The sequence below is a fragment of the Solea solea genome, chromosome 3 (genome assembly GCF_958295425.1).
Source record: "Solea solea chromosome 3, fSolSol10.1, whole genome shotgun sequence".
NCBI classification, from domain to species: domain Eukaryota; kingdom Metazoa; phylum Chordata; class Actinopteri; order Pleuronectiformes; family Soleidae; genus Solea; species Solea solea.
In genome coordinates, this window is record NC_081136.1 from 20,571,245 (window position 1) to 20,587,927 (window position 16,683).

Consider the following 16,683-nt stretch of genomic DNA (forward strand, 5'->3'; position numbering starts at 1 on the left):
TACATGTCAGAAAATTGAAACTGGAATTGCCGACCATTTAAAACAGGCTTTTTACAGGACCAGTGGCAGTGGGCAGAATGATACCCTTGATTTTCGTCTAAGTGCTCAGCCCGATGCGAAAAGCATTAATCAATTAACCTCCAAGTATTGGTACAACACTTTGCTGGCAAACATAGTACAGAAACCGAAATCAGAAACTCATTGGAAAAAACGCTTCCCGTCAATTAATGTTTCCACCATGTGGAAAAACATAAATAGCCCCTATGCTCATTATTTCGCCCACAACACCGATTTCAAAAAGACACAGACGAATTTTCTCGGGTATCATCCTGCACCACATGAACAGTGTTATCTATGAGAGGGTTTGTACTGTCTCTAATAAAAATGACAAAACACTTGAACACATCTTTCTCACCTGTCCCATCTGCGAGGTCTTCATCGCCCGGGTCCAGAACCTCCTCACCGACCACCGCAAGCTCAGCAGTAAAGACTTTACAGACTGGGACTGGACTTGGCTCTTTGGATTCTCACACAAGAAAGGAGGTATAAACACAACCCTGATTAAAATTCTACTCTCCATAGCCCGACACACCATCTTCATTGCCAGGAACTACGCAGTCTATGAGGACGTACAAATAAACAGATGGCTCTTCTTCACAAGCATGGTGAAAAGTCATCTCAGACTGCTCAAGGATGCCTTCAAAGCATCATTCCAGGAAACATTTCTCACCAACAACTCCTTATACGAGCTGGATCAGAGTGAGGAACTGATGTTTCATTTCTAAATGTTCTGGGGAGTACATTGCCCCATTTTTCATCTCTCAAGGATATTGTCATCAATAGTACTGTTTATTTTGTAGAGATGGTTGTTTTCTTTTTCATCTCCTCGTTTTGCTCATTCAATTCATTCCATTTGTTTCCAATCAAGTATTCTCTTTGATGTTTTTTGCTGTAAACCCCATTTCTTTAAGTCTTATTGAGTTTAATGTCCTATTGGCTAGGGTTTTATCATTTTGATTTTCCTTGAATATGTCTTTTGTTCCATCATTGAATCATGGTTTAAATGTGTTTTGTGATTTCTACTGAATAAGTGTGTTCATTTTTGTTAATGAAAATATTTTTGATAATAATAAAAAAGAAAAAACGCTCTTAACATCCTAACTGAGCCTTACTTTACCAAGCTCCTTACCTCTGCAGAGTCATACTCAATTCATTGGCAGTGTGGCAAAGTTGTACTATTGTGCTTCTAAACTGATGATCATAAACTCAACATGCTTCAATTCTATGACTCGCTGTGCTTAAGCCTGACCTCTGCAGTACATGTCAAGCGATGGTGGTATAGTGGTAAGCATAGCTGCCTTCCAAGCAGGTGACCCGGGTTCGATTCCCGGCTGTCGCATAGAGGCTGTTTGAATCTCTTTAAATTTGTGACAGCTCCTCACTGTGTCTGTGTTTCATGACAAAGTGAGGAAAAAATAAAAAACTGTCAGTTTTTGAGAGGGTTGATTTGGTACCAATTAAAAGGAATTCGGTTTTATCACTGTTGAGTTGAAGGAAGTTGGAGGAGAACCAAGATTTGGGCTCGGTGAAGCAGTCAGTGAGGGAGGAAGGTGGGAGAGTTGAATTGGGTTTGCTGGAGAGGTAGAGCTGGGTGTCATCCGCATAGCAATGGAAATGAATGTTATATTTACGGAAGATATTGCCAAGAGGAAGGAGGTAGATGATGAAGAGAAGGGGCCCCAGGTCTCCTCCCAGGACAGAGCCCTGGGGCACACCAGTGGTGACGGGGGACAGGTGGGAACTGAATGGTTGGAGTTGGATGAACTGAGTGCGGCCTGAGAGGTAGGATTTAAACCAGTCAAGGGGTGTGTGTGAAATACCAATGGAGATTAATCTGTTGAGGAGGATAGTGTGAGAGATAGTGTCGAAGGCCGCACTCAGATCGAGGAGGATGAGGATAGTGAGTAAACCAGAGTCGGCTGCCAGGAGGAGGTCGTTTGTGATTTTGATTAGTGCAGATTCAGTGCTATGGAGGGGGCGGAAACCAGATTGGAATTGTTCGTACAGGTTGTTAAGGGTTTTTTCGAGGATTTTGGAGAGGAAAGGTAGATTGGAGATGGGACGAAGATTATTGTAATTATTAGGATCAGCACCAGGTTTTTTCAATATTAGAGTGATGGCAGCAGTTTTGAAGAGTGTAGGAACAGTTCCAGTGGAGAGTGAGGAGTGGATGATGGCAGAGATGAGGTGGAGGAGAGAGGGTAGGCAGGCTTTCACCAGAACTGTGGGGAGAGGATCTAGCTGACAGGTGGAGGGCTTGGACTGTAGGATGAGGTCTGAGATATCTGAGTCAGAGGGAAGCTGAAAGAAAGAGAATGAGTGAGACGTCAAACACGGTTCTGGAGAGGTGCTGAGGGAGGAGCTTGGGCCTAGGTGCAGGTGGATCTGATGAATTTTCTGGATGAAAAAGGACATCAGGGAGTTACAGGAAGCAGTTGAGTACAAGTGGGGGGCAGAGAGGCCGGTGGTCTGAGGATATTGTGGAGAAGAGAAAACAGTGACTTGGAATTGCCTTCATTTGAACAGATTATGCCGGAGTAGTAGTTGAGTTTTGTTTGAGAAATACAGTCCTTATAATGTAAAATGTGATTTTTGTGCATGTCTTTGTGAACAACAAGACCAGTCTTCTTGAACAGTCGCTCGAGCTGTCGTCCTTTGGCTTTCATTTGCCGTAGTTCAGAGGTGAACCAAGGGGTCGAGGTGGTGAAGGAGACGGACCTGGTTTTCATAGGAGCGAGAGAATTAAGAATGGTGGTGAGGCCGTTGTTGTAGTGGGACGCCAAGTCGTCGGGGGTGGATGAACTGTGAGTGTTCTGGAGACAGCTGATACCAGAGGAAAGTGCATCGGGATTAATTTTCCTAATGTTACGGAATGAGATAACACGTGGGGGCTTTGTTGAGGACAGAGAGAGTTTGACATTGAATGACAGAAGCAAATGTTGACCTCCAGTTGACCACGTGCGACAGCTCCTCACTGTGTCTGTGTTTCATGACAACACAACCACCCCTTCTACATACTGTTTGACTAGAGTGATTGCAAACCATGGGGCTTTTGCTACAAGCCACCAAGACCTTTCTTAAGTACAGTGTTGGGATCCACAGGAGCGTGATTGGTTATGAATTTAGAATATTAATAATTAATTAATTATGGAATAATTAATTTCTTATAAAAAGTTGAGTCAAATCCTCACACGTGGCAACAATATGTTGGGCATCAACTATAGTGGCAATAATTTGATTGATAAAAATAAAGTAATAAAAGATAAAGTAATAACATATTTAATTAAATATTTTGGAAAATTAATTAAATGTTAATTAATTCTAGAACGGGGCACCACCCTGTAAACAGGGAAAAGACAATCAATCTATGCCTTTAAAATCAGTCTTAAATAATAACTGTAATTGACTATGATATCAAAGATATCCCAATTTAACAGTATTGAAGGTATGAATCCGAGCACAGACCCTTTCAACCCCCATTTGTCACAGTATTCATGTACAAAAGACATAGAGCCTTCCTTCAGGTTAATAAAAGTAACAATTTATTAAATCAAACAATGAAATTAATTAAACAATCATGTTCACTAAAAGTGAACATTAATGTAAAAACGACAATCTATTGGTTGAATCAACAAATATCACTTGCTAAGCTACAACAACACAGGCTATATACAACATAAACACCAATGTGTTGGCCGAGCAAAGCCACTCCCACTTCCAACACCAAAGTGGAGAAGACATGCGCAGTAGCAGTGACTGTAGACGCACGCTTCCACCAAAGATGGCGCCAGAAACACATTAACATGAGGTCGCAGATCTTGGGTCGAACATGTGATAGCATGGCTGCAGAGACACGTGTTTCACGCAAGATGGCGCCTATGATGAGAATCTTATTCATGAATGAAAGAGAGAGAGTGAGTGAGTGAGTGAGTGAGAAAGAGAGAGAGAGAGAGTGAGTGAGAATCGCGCTTGAATAGCGGCAGACCAAAGGTGTGTTTCAAAGAACACCTTTGGTGAGAGTTTATGTCAGTTTAAACCACACAGACTTGACACAGGCAAAGCCAGGCCAGTCTGTGAATCTTAACGTTTATGCCGACATTCTCTCACCACGTGATCTGTCTACGCGCTCACAGCGGGAGAAGACACGTCACTGCAGGGTGAGCGGTGAGCTCTACCTTTAGCGGCACATTTAAACACACAGGGCGATCACAGAAAACTATCTCACTGCGTGATCGCATGGCATGAGAAGGGAATTAACAAACGTGTAAACAAATGCAAACAGTTAACAATTGTAGAACAAATACGAACGTGTGGGTGCGCAATCCAACACGTTTAACACAAAGGAAAGTTATAAAACACAGAACCTTAACCTAACTCTGCCCAGAACACTTTGCCTCTTACTGTGAGCTGATAACACGTTTTGCGGTTCGTCGGGTCCGGTCCAGTTCGTTGGAGTCGCAGAGCGTGGACGGGCCGTGGTGTGGATCACAGCGGACAGCTGATGATTCTATGCGTCGGCGGAAGACGGTAGTTTGTGCGTCAGGTTCGGAGAGAGATGTCGGCTCAGGTGTGGACATCGAGGGTCGGAGGGTGGCAGCTGGCGGCTGCAGCGTCTCCATTTCAGTTCTGGAAGGATGCGTGGTTAGACGCAAATCAAGTTTCTCACTCGGGCAGCGAGTGTGAAACTGGCACGGCTTCTTCAAAAAAGGCATAGTTTGTGTGGCATGGGGCCACATGGCCGGAGCTCTGGGCTCCAGGGCCCCGGGGGCCCTTTGGGCGGGCCCCGGAGGAGAGGAGCACAAAGAGTAACACAAAGAGCAAAAATAGGAAGAATAGGAAGAGGAGTGGAAGACAAAGAGTAGGAAGAGGAACACAAAGAGAACGAAAAATGTCTGTCCTCTGGTTTTATAGTGTTTTCGGGGGCAAGGCCATAAAACAGAGAACGGCCAATGAGATTCACTGACCCTATGGAATGCTGACCAGTCGTAAAACCAAGAATGTCTCAAATGGTGGACTGAGACTTTGTTGAAAACTCAAATCAGGCTTTTGAAACTGCATGTAGGCCTTACCCATGGAGAACAATAGAAAAGTGGATTACAGTAGACATCTCGGCCCCAACAACAGTCAATGCTGTGTCTGTATCCTAAGCACAAACACGATTTCACTGGGCTTTGCACTGCGACAGCCATGAAAACTGTACTTTGCTTCTTACTGGAGGAGGGAAGTTTAAATATCTTGGGGTCCATCTACTTTCACATTGCAGTTTTTACAGTGCTGATTTTAAAGTATAGTACCCTAACATCCCAACTGAGCCTTACTTTACAAAGCTCCTTACCTCTGCAGAGTCATACTCAATTTATTGGCAGTGTGGCAAAGTTGTACTATTGTGCTTCTTAACTGGTGATCATAAACTCAACATGATTCAATTCTATGACTCGCTTTCCTAAAGCCTGACCTCTGCGGTACATGTCAAGAGATGGTGGTATAGTGGTAAGCATAGCTGCCTTCCAAGCAGTTGACCCGGGTTCGATTCCCGGCCATCGCATAGAGGCTGTTTGAATCCTCCAGTTGACCACGTGCGACAGCCCCTCACTGTGTGTGTGTTTCATGACAACACAACCACCCCTTCTACATACTGTTTGACTAGAGTGATTGCAAACCGTGGGGCGTTTGCTACAAGCCACCAAGACCTTTCTTAAGTACAGTCAATGCTGTGTCTGTATTCTTTTTTTTTTTTTTTTTTTTTAAACCTGTCCTGTCCAGTACCCAGGACATGTAATATGATTGACTGCATGCCTTTTGGTGTCGGACAGATTTGATATGTGCAGGCCGAGTCTGGGATACTCGGAACTGCAGTATTTTTATTTATTCGTTTTATGATTATGTGTTGCGGGCAGCCGGACCGGACAGGGGGACAGGGAGTGGACTGACAAGGGGATGGGGAGTGAGCGGGGAGGAGGAAGGGAGGGGGAGTGAGAGAGAGAGAGAGAGGGAGAAAAAAGAAGAGAGAAAGAGATCGAGAGGGAGAGAGAGTGAGAGAGAGAGAGAGAGCTTCAAGTAAATGAAACTATGAAGTGCTAGTCATAAGTGCGATATATAGTTTTTTTTTTTTGTTTTTTTTGTTTTTTTTTGTCGTCGTCGTTATCGTCTTAGTCGAGGTAGAGTCGGAAGAAATGTGTTTTTAGTCGGCGGCGGAAGATGTGGAGGCTTTCCGCTGTCCGGATGTCGATGGGGAGCTCGTTCCACCATTTGGGAGCGAGGACAGTGAACAGTCTCGAGTTCTGTAAATGCCTCTGCGATCCTCTCAGTGAGGGGGCAGCGAGCTGGTTTGCCGATGCAGAGCGAAGTGGGCGGGCTGGGGTGTAGGTTTTGATCATGTCCTGGATGTAGGCTGGACCGGATCCGTTTGTAGCATGGAACGCAAGCACTAGAGTCTTGAAGCGGATGCGAGCAGCTACAGGAAGCCAGTGAAGGGAGCGGAGGAGAGGTGTAGTGTGGGAGAATTTTGGTAAGTTGAAGACCAGTCGAGCTGCTGCATTCTGGATGAGTTGCAGGGGTCGTATGGCACACGCAGGGAGACCAGCCAGGAGGGAGTTGCAGTAATCCAAGCGTGAGATGACAAGAGCCTGGACCAGAACCTGTGCCGCCTTCTGGGTTAGAAGAGGCCGTATCCTTCTGATGTTGTGCAACATGTATCTGCAAGATCGAGCTGTTGCAGCAATGTTGGCAGTGAGGGAGAGATGGTCATCATGTCCGGGCTTACAACAGTTATATCAGTTAAATTTAATTTATCTTAGCGTGTTAGTGTGTGTGTGCGTGTGTGTGTGTGTGTGTGATCGTGCATATCAGTGTATATGTGCAGGGGTTGTCATTAGGTGTGATTGGAATCTGGGTGGGGGACCGTGCCAATGTCCGGCCAGTCCCCAGCGACGGGCCGAAAATCATCCAGGCGCCTAAGGCGCCCAGTAGCCGTACAGGGCAGGAGAGGCCCACAGCCACCACCCCCAGGATAGCAACGCATCCATCCCGCAGGGGGCCAGTCGGAGGAAAACGGGGGGAAAGCCCCCCCCACCCAAGGTCGACCCGAGGGGGCCGACGGCGACAAGACCACGGACAGAGGCCGAACCACCCCACACCCAGGCAGGCTGCAGAGGCCCAGGGTCCCCGCACCCAGAGCCCGCCAGCGCCCAAGGGCAGGGCCAGCCCACCACCGGGGGGAGCAGAGCCCCCCCAGACCGCCCACCAGGGAGGCATGGTCAGATACCCACCACAGCCACCCCCACCGCCCCCCAGAAGCCGACCGCACGCGGGACAGGCGGAGGTCCACGTAGGGCCACCAGCCAAGGGGGCCCCCAGAGACGGAAGAGAGGCAGACTCCCGAGCCGGTCCAGACCCCCCAGGTAGAGGCAGGGCCAGTGGTCCAAGGACCCGCCACCCCCAACCCTGCGGTGCCCCGGAGAGGGGTCCCCCAACATCCAGGAGCATCTGCGCCCGCCGACGACCCCCGCCGGGTAGGCAGACTGCCGCCCACCACAGCACCTTCAGGGAAGTGCGTCATGATGAGCCACAACCATGCCTCCCGGACACCCCCCAGACCGAGCGCAGGGGATCCGATCCCCCACGTCCAGCGACGCCTCATGGCCACCACTGCTGCCCTCACCCAGACCGCCAGTCCCAACACGGCCAGGGGGTGAGCAGGAATCGAGCGCTCAGGAGTGCACCCACGACCACCCCCCCCACCCCAGCCCACCGGTGAGTGATTTGGAGGTGTGTGCGTGTGTGTGGTGTGTGATACGATGTATGTTGGTATCTGGGGTGCAGTTAAAATGGCGGAGGGAAAAGTGGCACGGGCGTCCCACTGTTGGCAGACAGTGGAGCCGTCGACGTGTCTCTCGCCCACCAGGCCCTAATGTCTAACATGCGATAAAATTAGGGGAAGAGTGGCAGATCATCGGGGGAACGGAGAGCGGCCCCATCATGTGATGGTCCCACCCCCCGACCCCCCATCAGCTCAGCCACACCCCCCCCGGTGCCCTAGATGTGTGTGTTTAGATGTATCATCTGCGGTGGGGGGGCGGGGGGGGGGCGTAGGGGGTGGGCAAGAGTGCCCCCCCAAGTAGGTTGCCAGCTTCCTGACTGGCAGGGCCATATGCCCCATTCCCACCCACCCCCGGCCAAGAAGGGAGTAACCCGTCCAGGCCAGGGACACGCCATGGCACCCCATGAGTGCCGCCGGGGCGGAGGACCAGATACCCCCACACCCGACCAGAAGGTAGGACCCCGGTGAGCACACCAGCCCCGACGAGGCAGGACCCACACCCAGGCCACCACGGCATTAACGACGGCAGCAATCCCCAGACCCCGGCCCCGCCCACAGCCCAGGAACAGTCCAGACCAGGCCCACGCTCCACCCCATCTCCCACCCCAAGGGTCCCCAAAGCAAGGCGCCCCCCCGCGTGCCTCCCACCATGCCCCCCCCAAGGGACGGAGGACGCACAAGTCCGCCCCAGAGCGCAGCAGGAGCACAGCAGCGTGCACCGCAGCGTGCACCGCCCCGCCACCCCGGAGGGCAGATCCCAGGGGGGATCACCCCACCCCGCTAGGGGCCAACTCCACCCCCCAGCGCCCCCACAGGCCCCAGCGCACAGAGACCCAGAGCCCCTACCCCCACCCGCAGTGCGGCGCCAGCCCAGCCCCAGTCCACGGTCCACCACCCCCAAACTCCACGGGCCCCCCAGGCCAAGGTGGCAGCCCCCCCACAAATCCACCCCGACCCCCGTAGGGCAGACCCACAGCCACCGAGGGACGGTAGACCCAGGGCCACCAACCCACACAGACCACCAGACATCCCCAGCACCCCAGATGCACGGCCCGCAACACCACGGACCGACCAGGGAAGACACAGTCACCAACCCGCCCTAGGAAATATAATCAATTAGAGGTGTCCAGGTCAAATCAAATATAGGTAATTGTTTCTTTATGGAAGCAGACATTCTCTCCATAGAGATGTAATCTAAAATTAAATTTCTGTATTGGTTTAAACTTAAGTTTTTCTTGTTTTTCCAGTTCAGGAGGATAGTTTTCTTGGCGATGCTTAGGCTATTGATTAATATGTGTGATTTTTCCATGTTTATATGTATTCCGTTTAAATCACCCAGTATGCATAGCATGGGGGAAGGTGGTATGGTGTATTCGAGACATGCTGAGAGGTCCTCGCATACACTACATCAGAAGTTATACACCGGTGTGCATAGCCATATAGCATGCATGGAGCTATCTGCTGTGTTTTCGTTGCAGTTTGTGCAGATATTTGGTTGTGAGAGCCCCATTCTGAACATCCTTTGTCCTGTGTAGTGTGTTCTGTGTAAGATTTTGTATTGTATTAGTTGTAGGTCTGGATTTTTTATCAATTTGAATGTGTTAGATGATATCTGTAACCAGAAATTTTCATCTAGGCTGATGGATAGGTCCGCCTCCCATTTTGTGGTTGGTAAAGAGATTATACAATCATTTTTAGTCAATAGTGCATGTGTTTTAGACACCATTTTGGGAGACATAAGGTTTAGAAATTGTTTGATCATTGGAGGTAGTTCTAGGTCGAATTTACTGGTTTTAAACCTCGTCTGGATTACAGATTTTACATGTAGATAATCAAAGGACGTGTTGCTGTTAATGCCATATTGTTCCACTAAGTTATGAAATGGAATGAATTTGTTATCTTGAAGAATTTGTTCCAGGTGCCTTATACCTTTTTCTTGCCATGATTTGAGTTTTAGTGTTGTTTTATTCCGTAGTATGTCTGGATTATTCCAGATTGGGGTATATTTACATGGGATATGCGAGGACCCAGTGAGTTTGATAAATTCCCACCAGGCTGACAAGGAGGTATTTATATTTATGCTTTTAAAGCACTGATGCCGTTTAATGGTTTTGCTTATAAATGGTAGATCGGAGATTTTAATTTCATTACAGAGTGTTTGTTCGATGTCTAGCCACAGACTGTCCAGTGGTTTGGGTTGAAACCATTTTTGGACATAGTGAAGCCTATTTGCAAGAAAGTAGTTGTGGAAGTTTGGAAGTTCCAGACCACCATAGGCTTTTGCTTTTTGGAGTGTTTTTAAACTGATGCGTGCTGGTTTGGTTTTCCAGAGGAATTTTGTGGTGGCAGAGTCTAAGGATTTAAACCAGATTGGTGAGGGTTTAGTTGGAATCATTGAGAAGAGGTAATTGATTTTTGGTAAGATCATCATTTTCATGGTGTTAACTCTTCCCATAAGTGATATAGGTAAGGAATTCCATCGTCGGAGGTCATCCTCTATTGATTTAAGTAGTGGGGTATAGTTTAATTGTGCTAGATCTGACAGCCTGGAGGAAAAATTTACACCCAAATATCTAATGTTTCCAGATTTCAGAGGACAGGATGGTGATGATTTGAAGTCATGGTTGATTGGTAGGATGATCGATTTTGCCCAGTTTATCGAGTAATCTGATATGGCTGAGAATTTATTAAGAAGTGTAATAGTCTCAGAAAGAGAGCTTTGTGAGTTTTGGAGGAAAAGTAATACATCATCAGCATAGAGGCTTATTATGTGATGTAGTTTTGTTGTTTGAATACCTTTGATATTTTTGTTTGTGCGAATAGCCGCTGCGAGTGGTTCGATAAAGATGGCAAAAAGCGATGGGGAGAGTGGACAGCCTTGTCTGGTGCCTCTCTGGAGAGTGAAGCTTGGAGAAGTTTGATCATTTGTTCTGACAGAGGCACTGGGTGAACTGTATAAAATTTTGATCCAGGAGATGAGTTCTTCTCCGAATCCAAATTTTTCCATTGTGGCAATTAGGAATTTTCAGTTTACTCTATCAAATGCTTTTTCTGCATCTAGTGAAACCACTGCTGCTCTAAATTTATTGATTGTGCAGTAGTCTATTATATTTACTAATCTGCGTGTATTATTAGTTGAATGTCTATCCTTAATGAATCCTGTCTGATCTGGGTGAATTATGAAGGGGGTGATTTTTTCCAGTCTCTTTGCTAAGGCTTTGCAGATGATTTTAAGATCTGCATTTATGAGTGAGATGGGGCGATAGCTGGATGGGAGTGACGGGTCTTTCTCAGGTTTGAGTTGGAGACAGATATGTGCTGTATTTATGTGTGTGGGGAGAGTGTTACTTTCCTTGATTTTTATTATTATATATATTTTATAGAATGTTGGTGCTAGTATGGACCAGAATGTTTTGTAGAATTCCACTGGGAATCCGTCTGGTCCTGGGGCTTTCCTGTTTGGCATATGGTGTAGGGCCTCATTTAGTTCAGCTATTGTGATATGGGACTCCATAGACTTAACCTGTTCATTATTAAGTTTTGGTAGATCTATGGAGTTTAAAAATGTGTTTATGTCTGTACTTGATGAGTTATTGTTTGATGAGTATAAGTTTTTATAGAAATCTCTAAAAATGTTGTTTATTTCTTCCGGTGCATGGGTTAGTTTACCGTCTGGGTCTTTTATAGAGTGGATAGTTGTTTTTTCTTTGTTTAATTTAAGTTGGATAGCTAGGTATTTACTGGATTTATTGTTATGTTCAAAGTTTTCCAAGCGTAATCTCTCCAGTTGGAACTGCGTTTTCCTTTCTATTATTTTGTTTAATTCAAGTTTTAATTTTCTTATATTATTCAGCAGGTTCTCATCTTGGGATGCAGCATAGGCAGTCTCTAATGTTTTTATTTTATGTTGTAGTTCTAATTCCAGTAGGTTTTCTTTCTTCTTTTTAAATGAGGAGTATGAGATTATTCTACCCCTCATAACTGCTTTTGCTGCCTCCCAGAGGACATCTGGTTGTGTTCCTGGCAGGTCGTTTGTTTCTAGAAAAATTAACCACTCTTTTTCAAAGTATTTGATGAAATTTGGATCATCTAGTAATGATGTATTAAATCTCCAGTTTCTGATTGGTGGTGTGATGGCCTTATTAGTTATCTTTAGTGAAACTGGTGCATGGTCACTAATGGTGATAGGGTGAATCAAAGTGTCTGTGACGTCTGATAGAATTGAGCTGTTGGTGAGAAAGAAGTCAATTCTAGAGTAGGAATTGTGTACAGGTGAGAAGAAGGTGTATTCTTTATCAGCTGGATGACAGGAGCGCCAAGCATCACAAAGACCATAATCACTCATGTATTGTTTAAGTGTTTCTGTTGATTGCCATTTCCGTGTTGTTCCTGCCTTACTGAGCCTATCAAGTTCTGGGTTGAGTACCATGTTGAAGTCCCCTCCTATTATCAGTGTTGTGTCTAAGTGAGTGGACAGTGAGGAGAAGAACGTGTGAAAAAAGGAGGGGTCATCAACATTAGGACCATATATGTTAGATATACAGAAGTTTGTATTATTGATTAATAAGTGAAGTATTATAAATCTACCTTCTGGGTCTATCATAGTGTTCTTATGTATGAAGTTTAATTTTCTATTGATCATGATGGCGACTCCTCTCTGTCTAGAGTTGTAGCTTGCTGTGTATATGTGGGGAAATTGTGATGAGGTGAGCTGGCAATCTGACTTAGCTAGGTGAGTCTCTTGTAGTAAGACAATGTCCGCTTGGAGACTATTTAGGTGGTTGAGGACTTTATGTTTTTTATGTTTCGAGCCAATTCCACGCACATTCCAAGTGACAAGCCTGAGTGTATTCATCTTATTAACCATATTTACTTATCTAGTGTAGCCTGTGTGTGTTTTCTGTGCATGTGCACAGGCTGATGTTTAACACAGGGTGTGTGTGTTCCCATGTAAGTATGTGTGTGTGTGTGTGTGCCTGTCTGACAGCCTATGTGCGAGTGCTGTTGTCTAGGATAGGGTATGTGTGTGCGTGTATGCATGTGTGTGTGTGCATGTGTGCTTGTCTGACAGCCTATGTGCGAAACTACAGCCTGTATGTGGATGTGTGTGTATGTGTCTACGTGCTTGTAACGTGTTTGTGTGTGTATTATGTGCATGTGTGTGCGTCTGTCTGTCTGATAAACTGCAATACTACAGCTTGTATGTGGATGTACATATGTGCGTGAGTTTACGCGTTCAGCATGTGTATGCATGTATATGTGCGTGTGTGAGAGAGAGAGTGCATGCGTTTGTGCTGTTATATGCAGGGGCCTCGTTTTGATGTGGTCATTAATTACAGGATACATGTTGTAGATTGTGACATAGTATACTCTAGAAATACATGAACATAGAAAAACATAAAAACATGAACATGAAAAACACATAGAGGGATACAGTGACAGAAATAACCAACCAAAGTACAACAATATTCTTACCGTCTTCTTTTTTACCTTGGTGTACGTTACGGAGATGTGCAGTGATTGTGAATTTAGTGGCGGATTAAATGAGGGAGCGGGGGAATAATGTGAGTGTGGATTTAATTATGGTTTTATTGTATTGATTTAATGTGAGCGATATATCGGTTTACTGTGTGTTTAGTAGAGCCAGGGGGTTACCTCTTTGTCCCGGTATAACTGACCGTTGACGTAGAGCTTGTCCACTGCTATTACTGCCCGGGATCCGCCGTCAATAAACTTTCTTCTCACCGGGAACAGTCTCCTGCGTCGCTCCAGGATCTCTTTCGGGAACTGGTCGTTTACGCTGAAGTCCGTTCCTCGCAGCTCCCTGCCTCGGCTCTTGACCAACTCCTTTAAACTGTACGAATTTGACAACAATCGGACGTGGTCGCTGGCCTTCCTGTCGTCTCCCTCCTAGACGATGGGCCCGGTGGAATGAAATGTTTTTGACGGTGTCTGCCGGGAGTTTGAGTTGTTTTATAATGAAGTTCTTAACTGTCGCTTCTGCGTCTTCTTCGCTTTTTTTCGGGATCCCAGAGAAAACTAGATTTCTCTCATACTGCATGCCTGTAGATCAGTAATTGTGTTCTTTATGTGAGTATTTTCGTCTCTGAGGCGCCTCGTTTCCTCAGTGAGCGTTTTAACAGACCCTTGAAGTGTGTTGTTTTCCGCCGCGAGCTGGGACACCTGTTGCTGGCTGAACTCAAGAGATTCTCGCAGCGATTGGAATTCCTTGTGCAGGATCTCTACCAGAGAAAGTCGGCCATCGAAGGTGTCCAGCTTCGCGTTGATGGAGGTAAGGATCTCCGTGAATTCGCTGTCAGATGATGAGGCTGCTCCAGGTGAGTCCTCCGGGCGACTGCGTTTGGAGGAGGGGGTAACCGCTGGTTGTTTTGGTTTCCCCATTACGACTCGTTCAAAGTACTCGTCGATGTAATCCTCCAGATCCTCCAGTCTCCCGTATTTGCCCTCTTCACGTGCAGAAAAGGAGATGTGACTGACAAGTAGTTTTTCCCTTATTTTTCCTTCTTGATAGTATACTGTGTGGAAATGTTTGGGCTAGATGCGCGCCACCATGTTTTGGTTTGGTTGCACAATCTCGCACAGTCTCACGATACTACCACATCTCAGACGTCTCTGTATTCTAAGCGCAAACAAGATTTCACTGGGCTTTGCACTGCGACACCATTGAAAACTGTACTTTGCTTCTTACTGGAGGAGGGAAGTTTAAATATCTTGGGTTCCATCTACTTTCACATTGCAGTTTTTACAGTGCTGATTTTAATGTATAGTACCGTAACATCCCAACTGAGCCTTACTTTACCAAGCTCCTTACCTCTGCAGAGTCATACTCAATTTATTGGCAGTGTGGCAAAGTTGTACTATTGTGCTTCTAAACTGGTGATCATAAACTCAACATGATTCAATTCTATGACTCGCTTTCCTAAAGCCTGACCTCTGCTGTACATGTCAAGCGATGGTGGTATAGTGGTAAGCATAGCTGCCTTCCAAGCAGTTGACCCGGGTTCGATTCCCGGCCGTCGCATAGAGTCTGTTTGAATCCTCCAGTTGACCACGTGCGAAAACCCCTCACTGTGTGTGTGTTTCATGACAACACAACCACCTCTCTACATACTGTTTGAATAGAGTGATTGCAAACTGTGGAGCTTTTGCTACAAGCCACCAAGACCTTTCTTAAGTACAGTCAATGCTGTGTCTGTATCCTAAGCGCAAACAAGATTTCACTGGGCTTTGCAATGCGACAGCATTGAAAACTGTACTTTGCCTCTTACTGGAGGAGGGAAGTTTAAATATCTTGGGGTCCATCTACTTTCACATTGCAGTTTTTACAGTGCTGATTTTAAAGCATAGTACCTTAACATCCCAACTGAGTCTTACTTTACCAAGCTCCTTACCTCTGCAGAGTCATACTCAATTTATTGGCAGTGTGGCAAAGTTGTACTATTGTGCTTCTAAACTGGTGATCATAAACTCAACATGATTCAATTCTATGACTCGCTTTCCTAAAGCCTGACCTCTGCAGTACATGTCAAGCGATGGTGGTATAGTGGTAAGCATAGCTGCCTTCCAAGCAGTAGACCCGGCTTCGATTCCCGGCCGTCGCATAGAGGCTGTTTGAATCCTCCAGTTGACCACGTGCGACAGCCCCTCACTGTGTCTGTGTTTCATGACAACACAACCACCCCTTCTACATACTGTTTGACTAGAGTGATTGCAAACCATGGGGCTTTTGCTACAAGTCACCAAGACCTTTCTTAAGTACAGTCAGTGCTGTGTCTGTATCCTAAGCGCAAACAAGATTTCACTGGGCTTTGCACTGTACAGCATTGAAAACCGTACTTTGCTTCTTACTGGAGGAGGGAAGTTTAAATATCTTGGGGTCCATCTACTTTCACATTGCAGTTTTACAGTGCTGATTTTAAAGTATAGTACCTTAACATCCCAACTGAGTCTTACTTTACCAAGCTCCTTACCTCTGCAGAGTCATACTCAATTTATTGGCAGTGTGGCAAAGTTGTACTATTGTGCTTCTAAACTGGTGATCATAAACTCAACATGATTCAATTCTATGACTCTCTGTCCTAAGGCCTTACCTCTTCGGCACATGTCAAGCGATGGTGGTATAGTGGTAAGCATAGCTGCCTTCCAAGCAGTTGACCTGGGTTCGATTCCCTGCCGTCACATAGAGTCTGTTTGAATCCTCCAGTTGACCTCCAGTTGACCACGTGCGACAGCCCCTCACTGTGTGTGTGTTTCATGACAACACAACCACCCCTTCTACATACTGTTTGACTAGAGTGATTGCAAACTGTGGAGCATTTGCTACAAGCCACCAAGACCTTTCTTAAGTACAGTCAATGCTGTGTCTGTATCCTAAGCGCAAACAAGATTTCACTGGGCTTTGCACTGCGACAGCATTGAAAACTGTACTTTGCTTCTTACTGGAGGAGGGAAGTTTAAATATTTTGGGGTCCATCTACTTTCACATTGCAGTTTTTACAGTGCTGATTTTAAAGTATAGTACCTTAACATCCCAACTGAGCCTTACTTTACCAAGTTCCTTACCTCTGCAGAGTCATACACAATTTATTGGCAGTTTTGCAAAGTTGTACTATTGTGCTTCTTAACTGGTGATCATAAACTCAACATGATTCAATTCTATGACTCGCTTTCCTTAAGCCTGACCTCTTCAGTACATGTCAAGCGATGGTGGTATAGTGGTAAGCATAGCTTCCTTCCAAGCAGTAGACCCGGGTTCGATTGCCGGCCATCGCATAGAGGATGAT

The 16,683-nt window shown here is 46.0% G+C and overlaps 1 protein-coding gene and 4 non-coding genes across 5 annotated transcripts; all 5 read left to right on the top strand.

Moving 5' to 3' along the window:
- Window positions 1-1,327: 1,327 nt before the first annotated feature.
- On the top strand, window positions 1,328-1,399 carry trnag-ucc (transfer RNA glycine (anticodon UCC)). The gene has a single exon. It is a non-coding gene; the product is annotated as a tRNA-Gly (tRNA).
- A 4,134-nt stretch (window positions 1,400-5,533) lies between these two features.
- Window positions 5,534-5,605, top strand: trnag-ucc (transfer RNA glycine (anticodon UCC)). Its single transcript has one exon. It is a non-coding gene; the product is annotated as a tRNA-Gly (tRNA).
- A 2,604-nt stretch (window positions 5,606-8,209) lies between these two features.
- Window positions 8,210-8,982, top strand: LOC131455993 (proline-rich protein HaeIII subfamily 1-like). Its single transcript, XM_058623939.1, has 2 exons — window positions 8,210-8,332; window positions 8,419-8,982. The coding sequence occupies exons 1-2, from the start codon at window positions 8,210-8,212 to the stop codon at window positions 8,980-8,982; spliced, it is 687 nt and encodes a 228-aa protein (XP_058479922.1).
- A 5,867-nt stretch (window positions 8,983-14,849) lies between these two features.
- trnag-ucc (transfer RNA glycine (anticodon UCC)) lies at window positions 14,850-14,921 on the top strand. The gene has a single exon. It is a non-coding gene; the product is annotated as a tRNA-Gly (tRNA).
- Window positions 14,922-15,429: 508 nt separating this feature from the next.
- trnag-ucc (transfer RNA glycine (anticodon UCC)) lies at window positions 15,430-15,501 on the top strand. Its single transcript has one exon. It is a non-coding gene; the product is annotated as a tRNA-Gly (tRNA).
- Window positions 15,502-16,683: the final 1,182 nt, after the last annotated feature.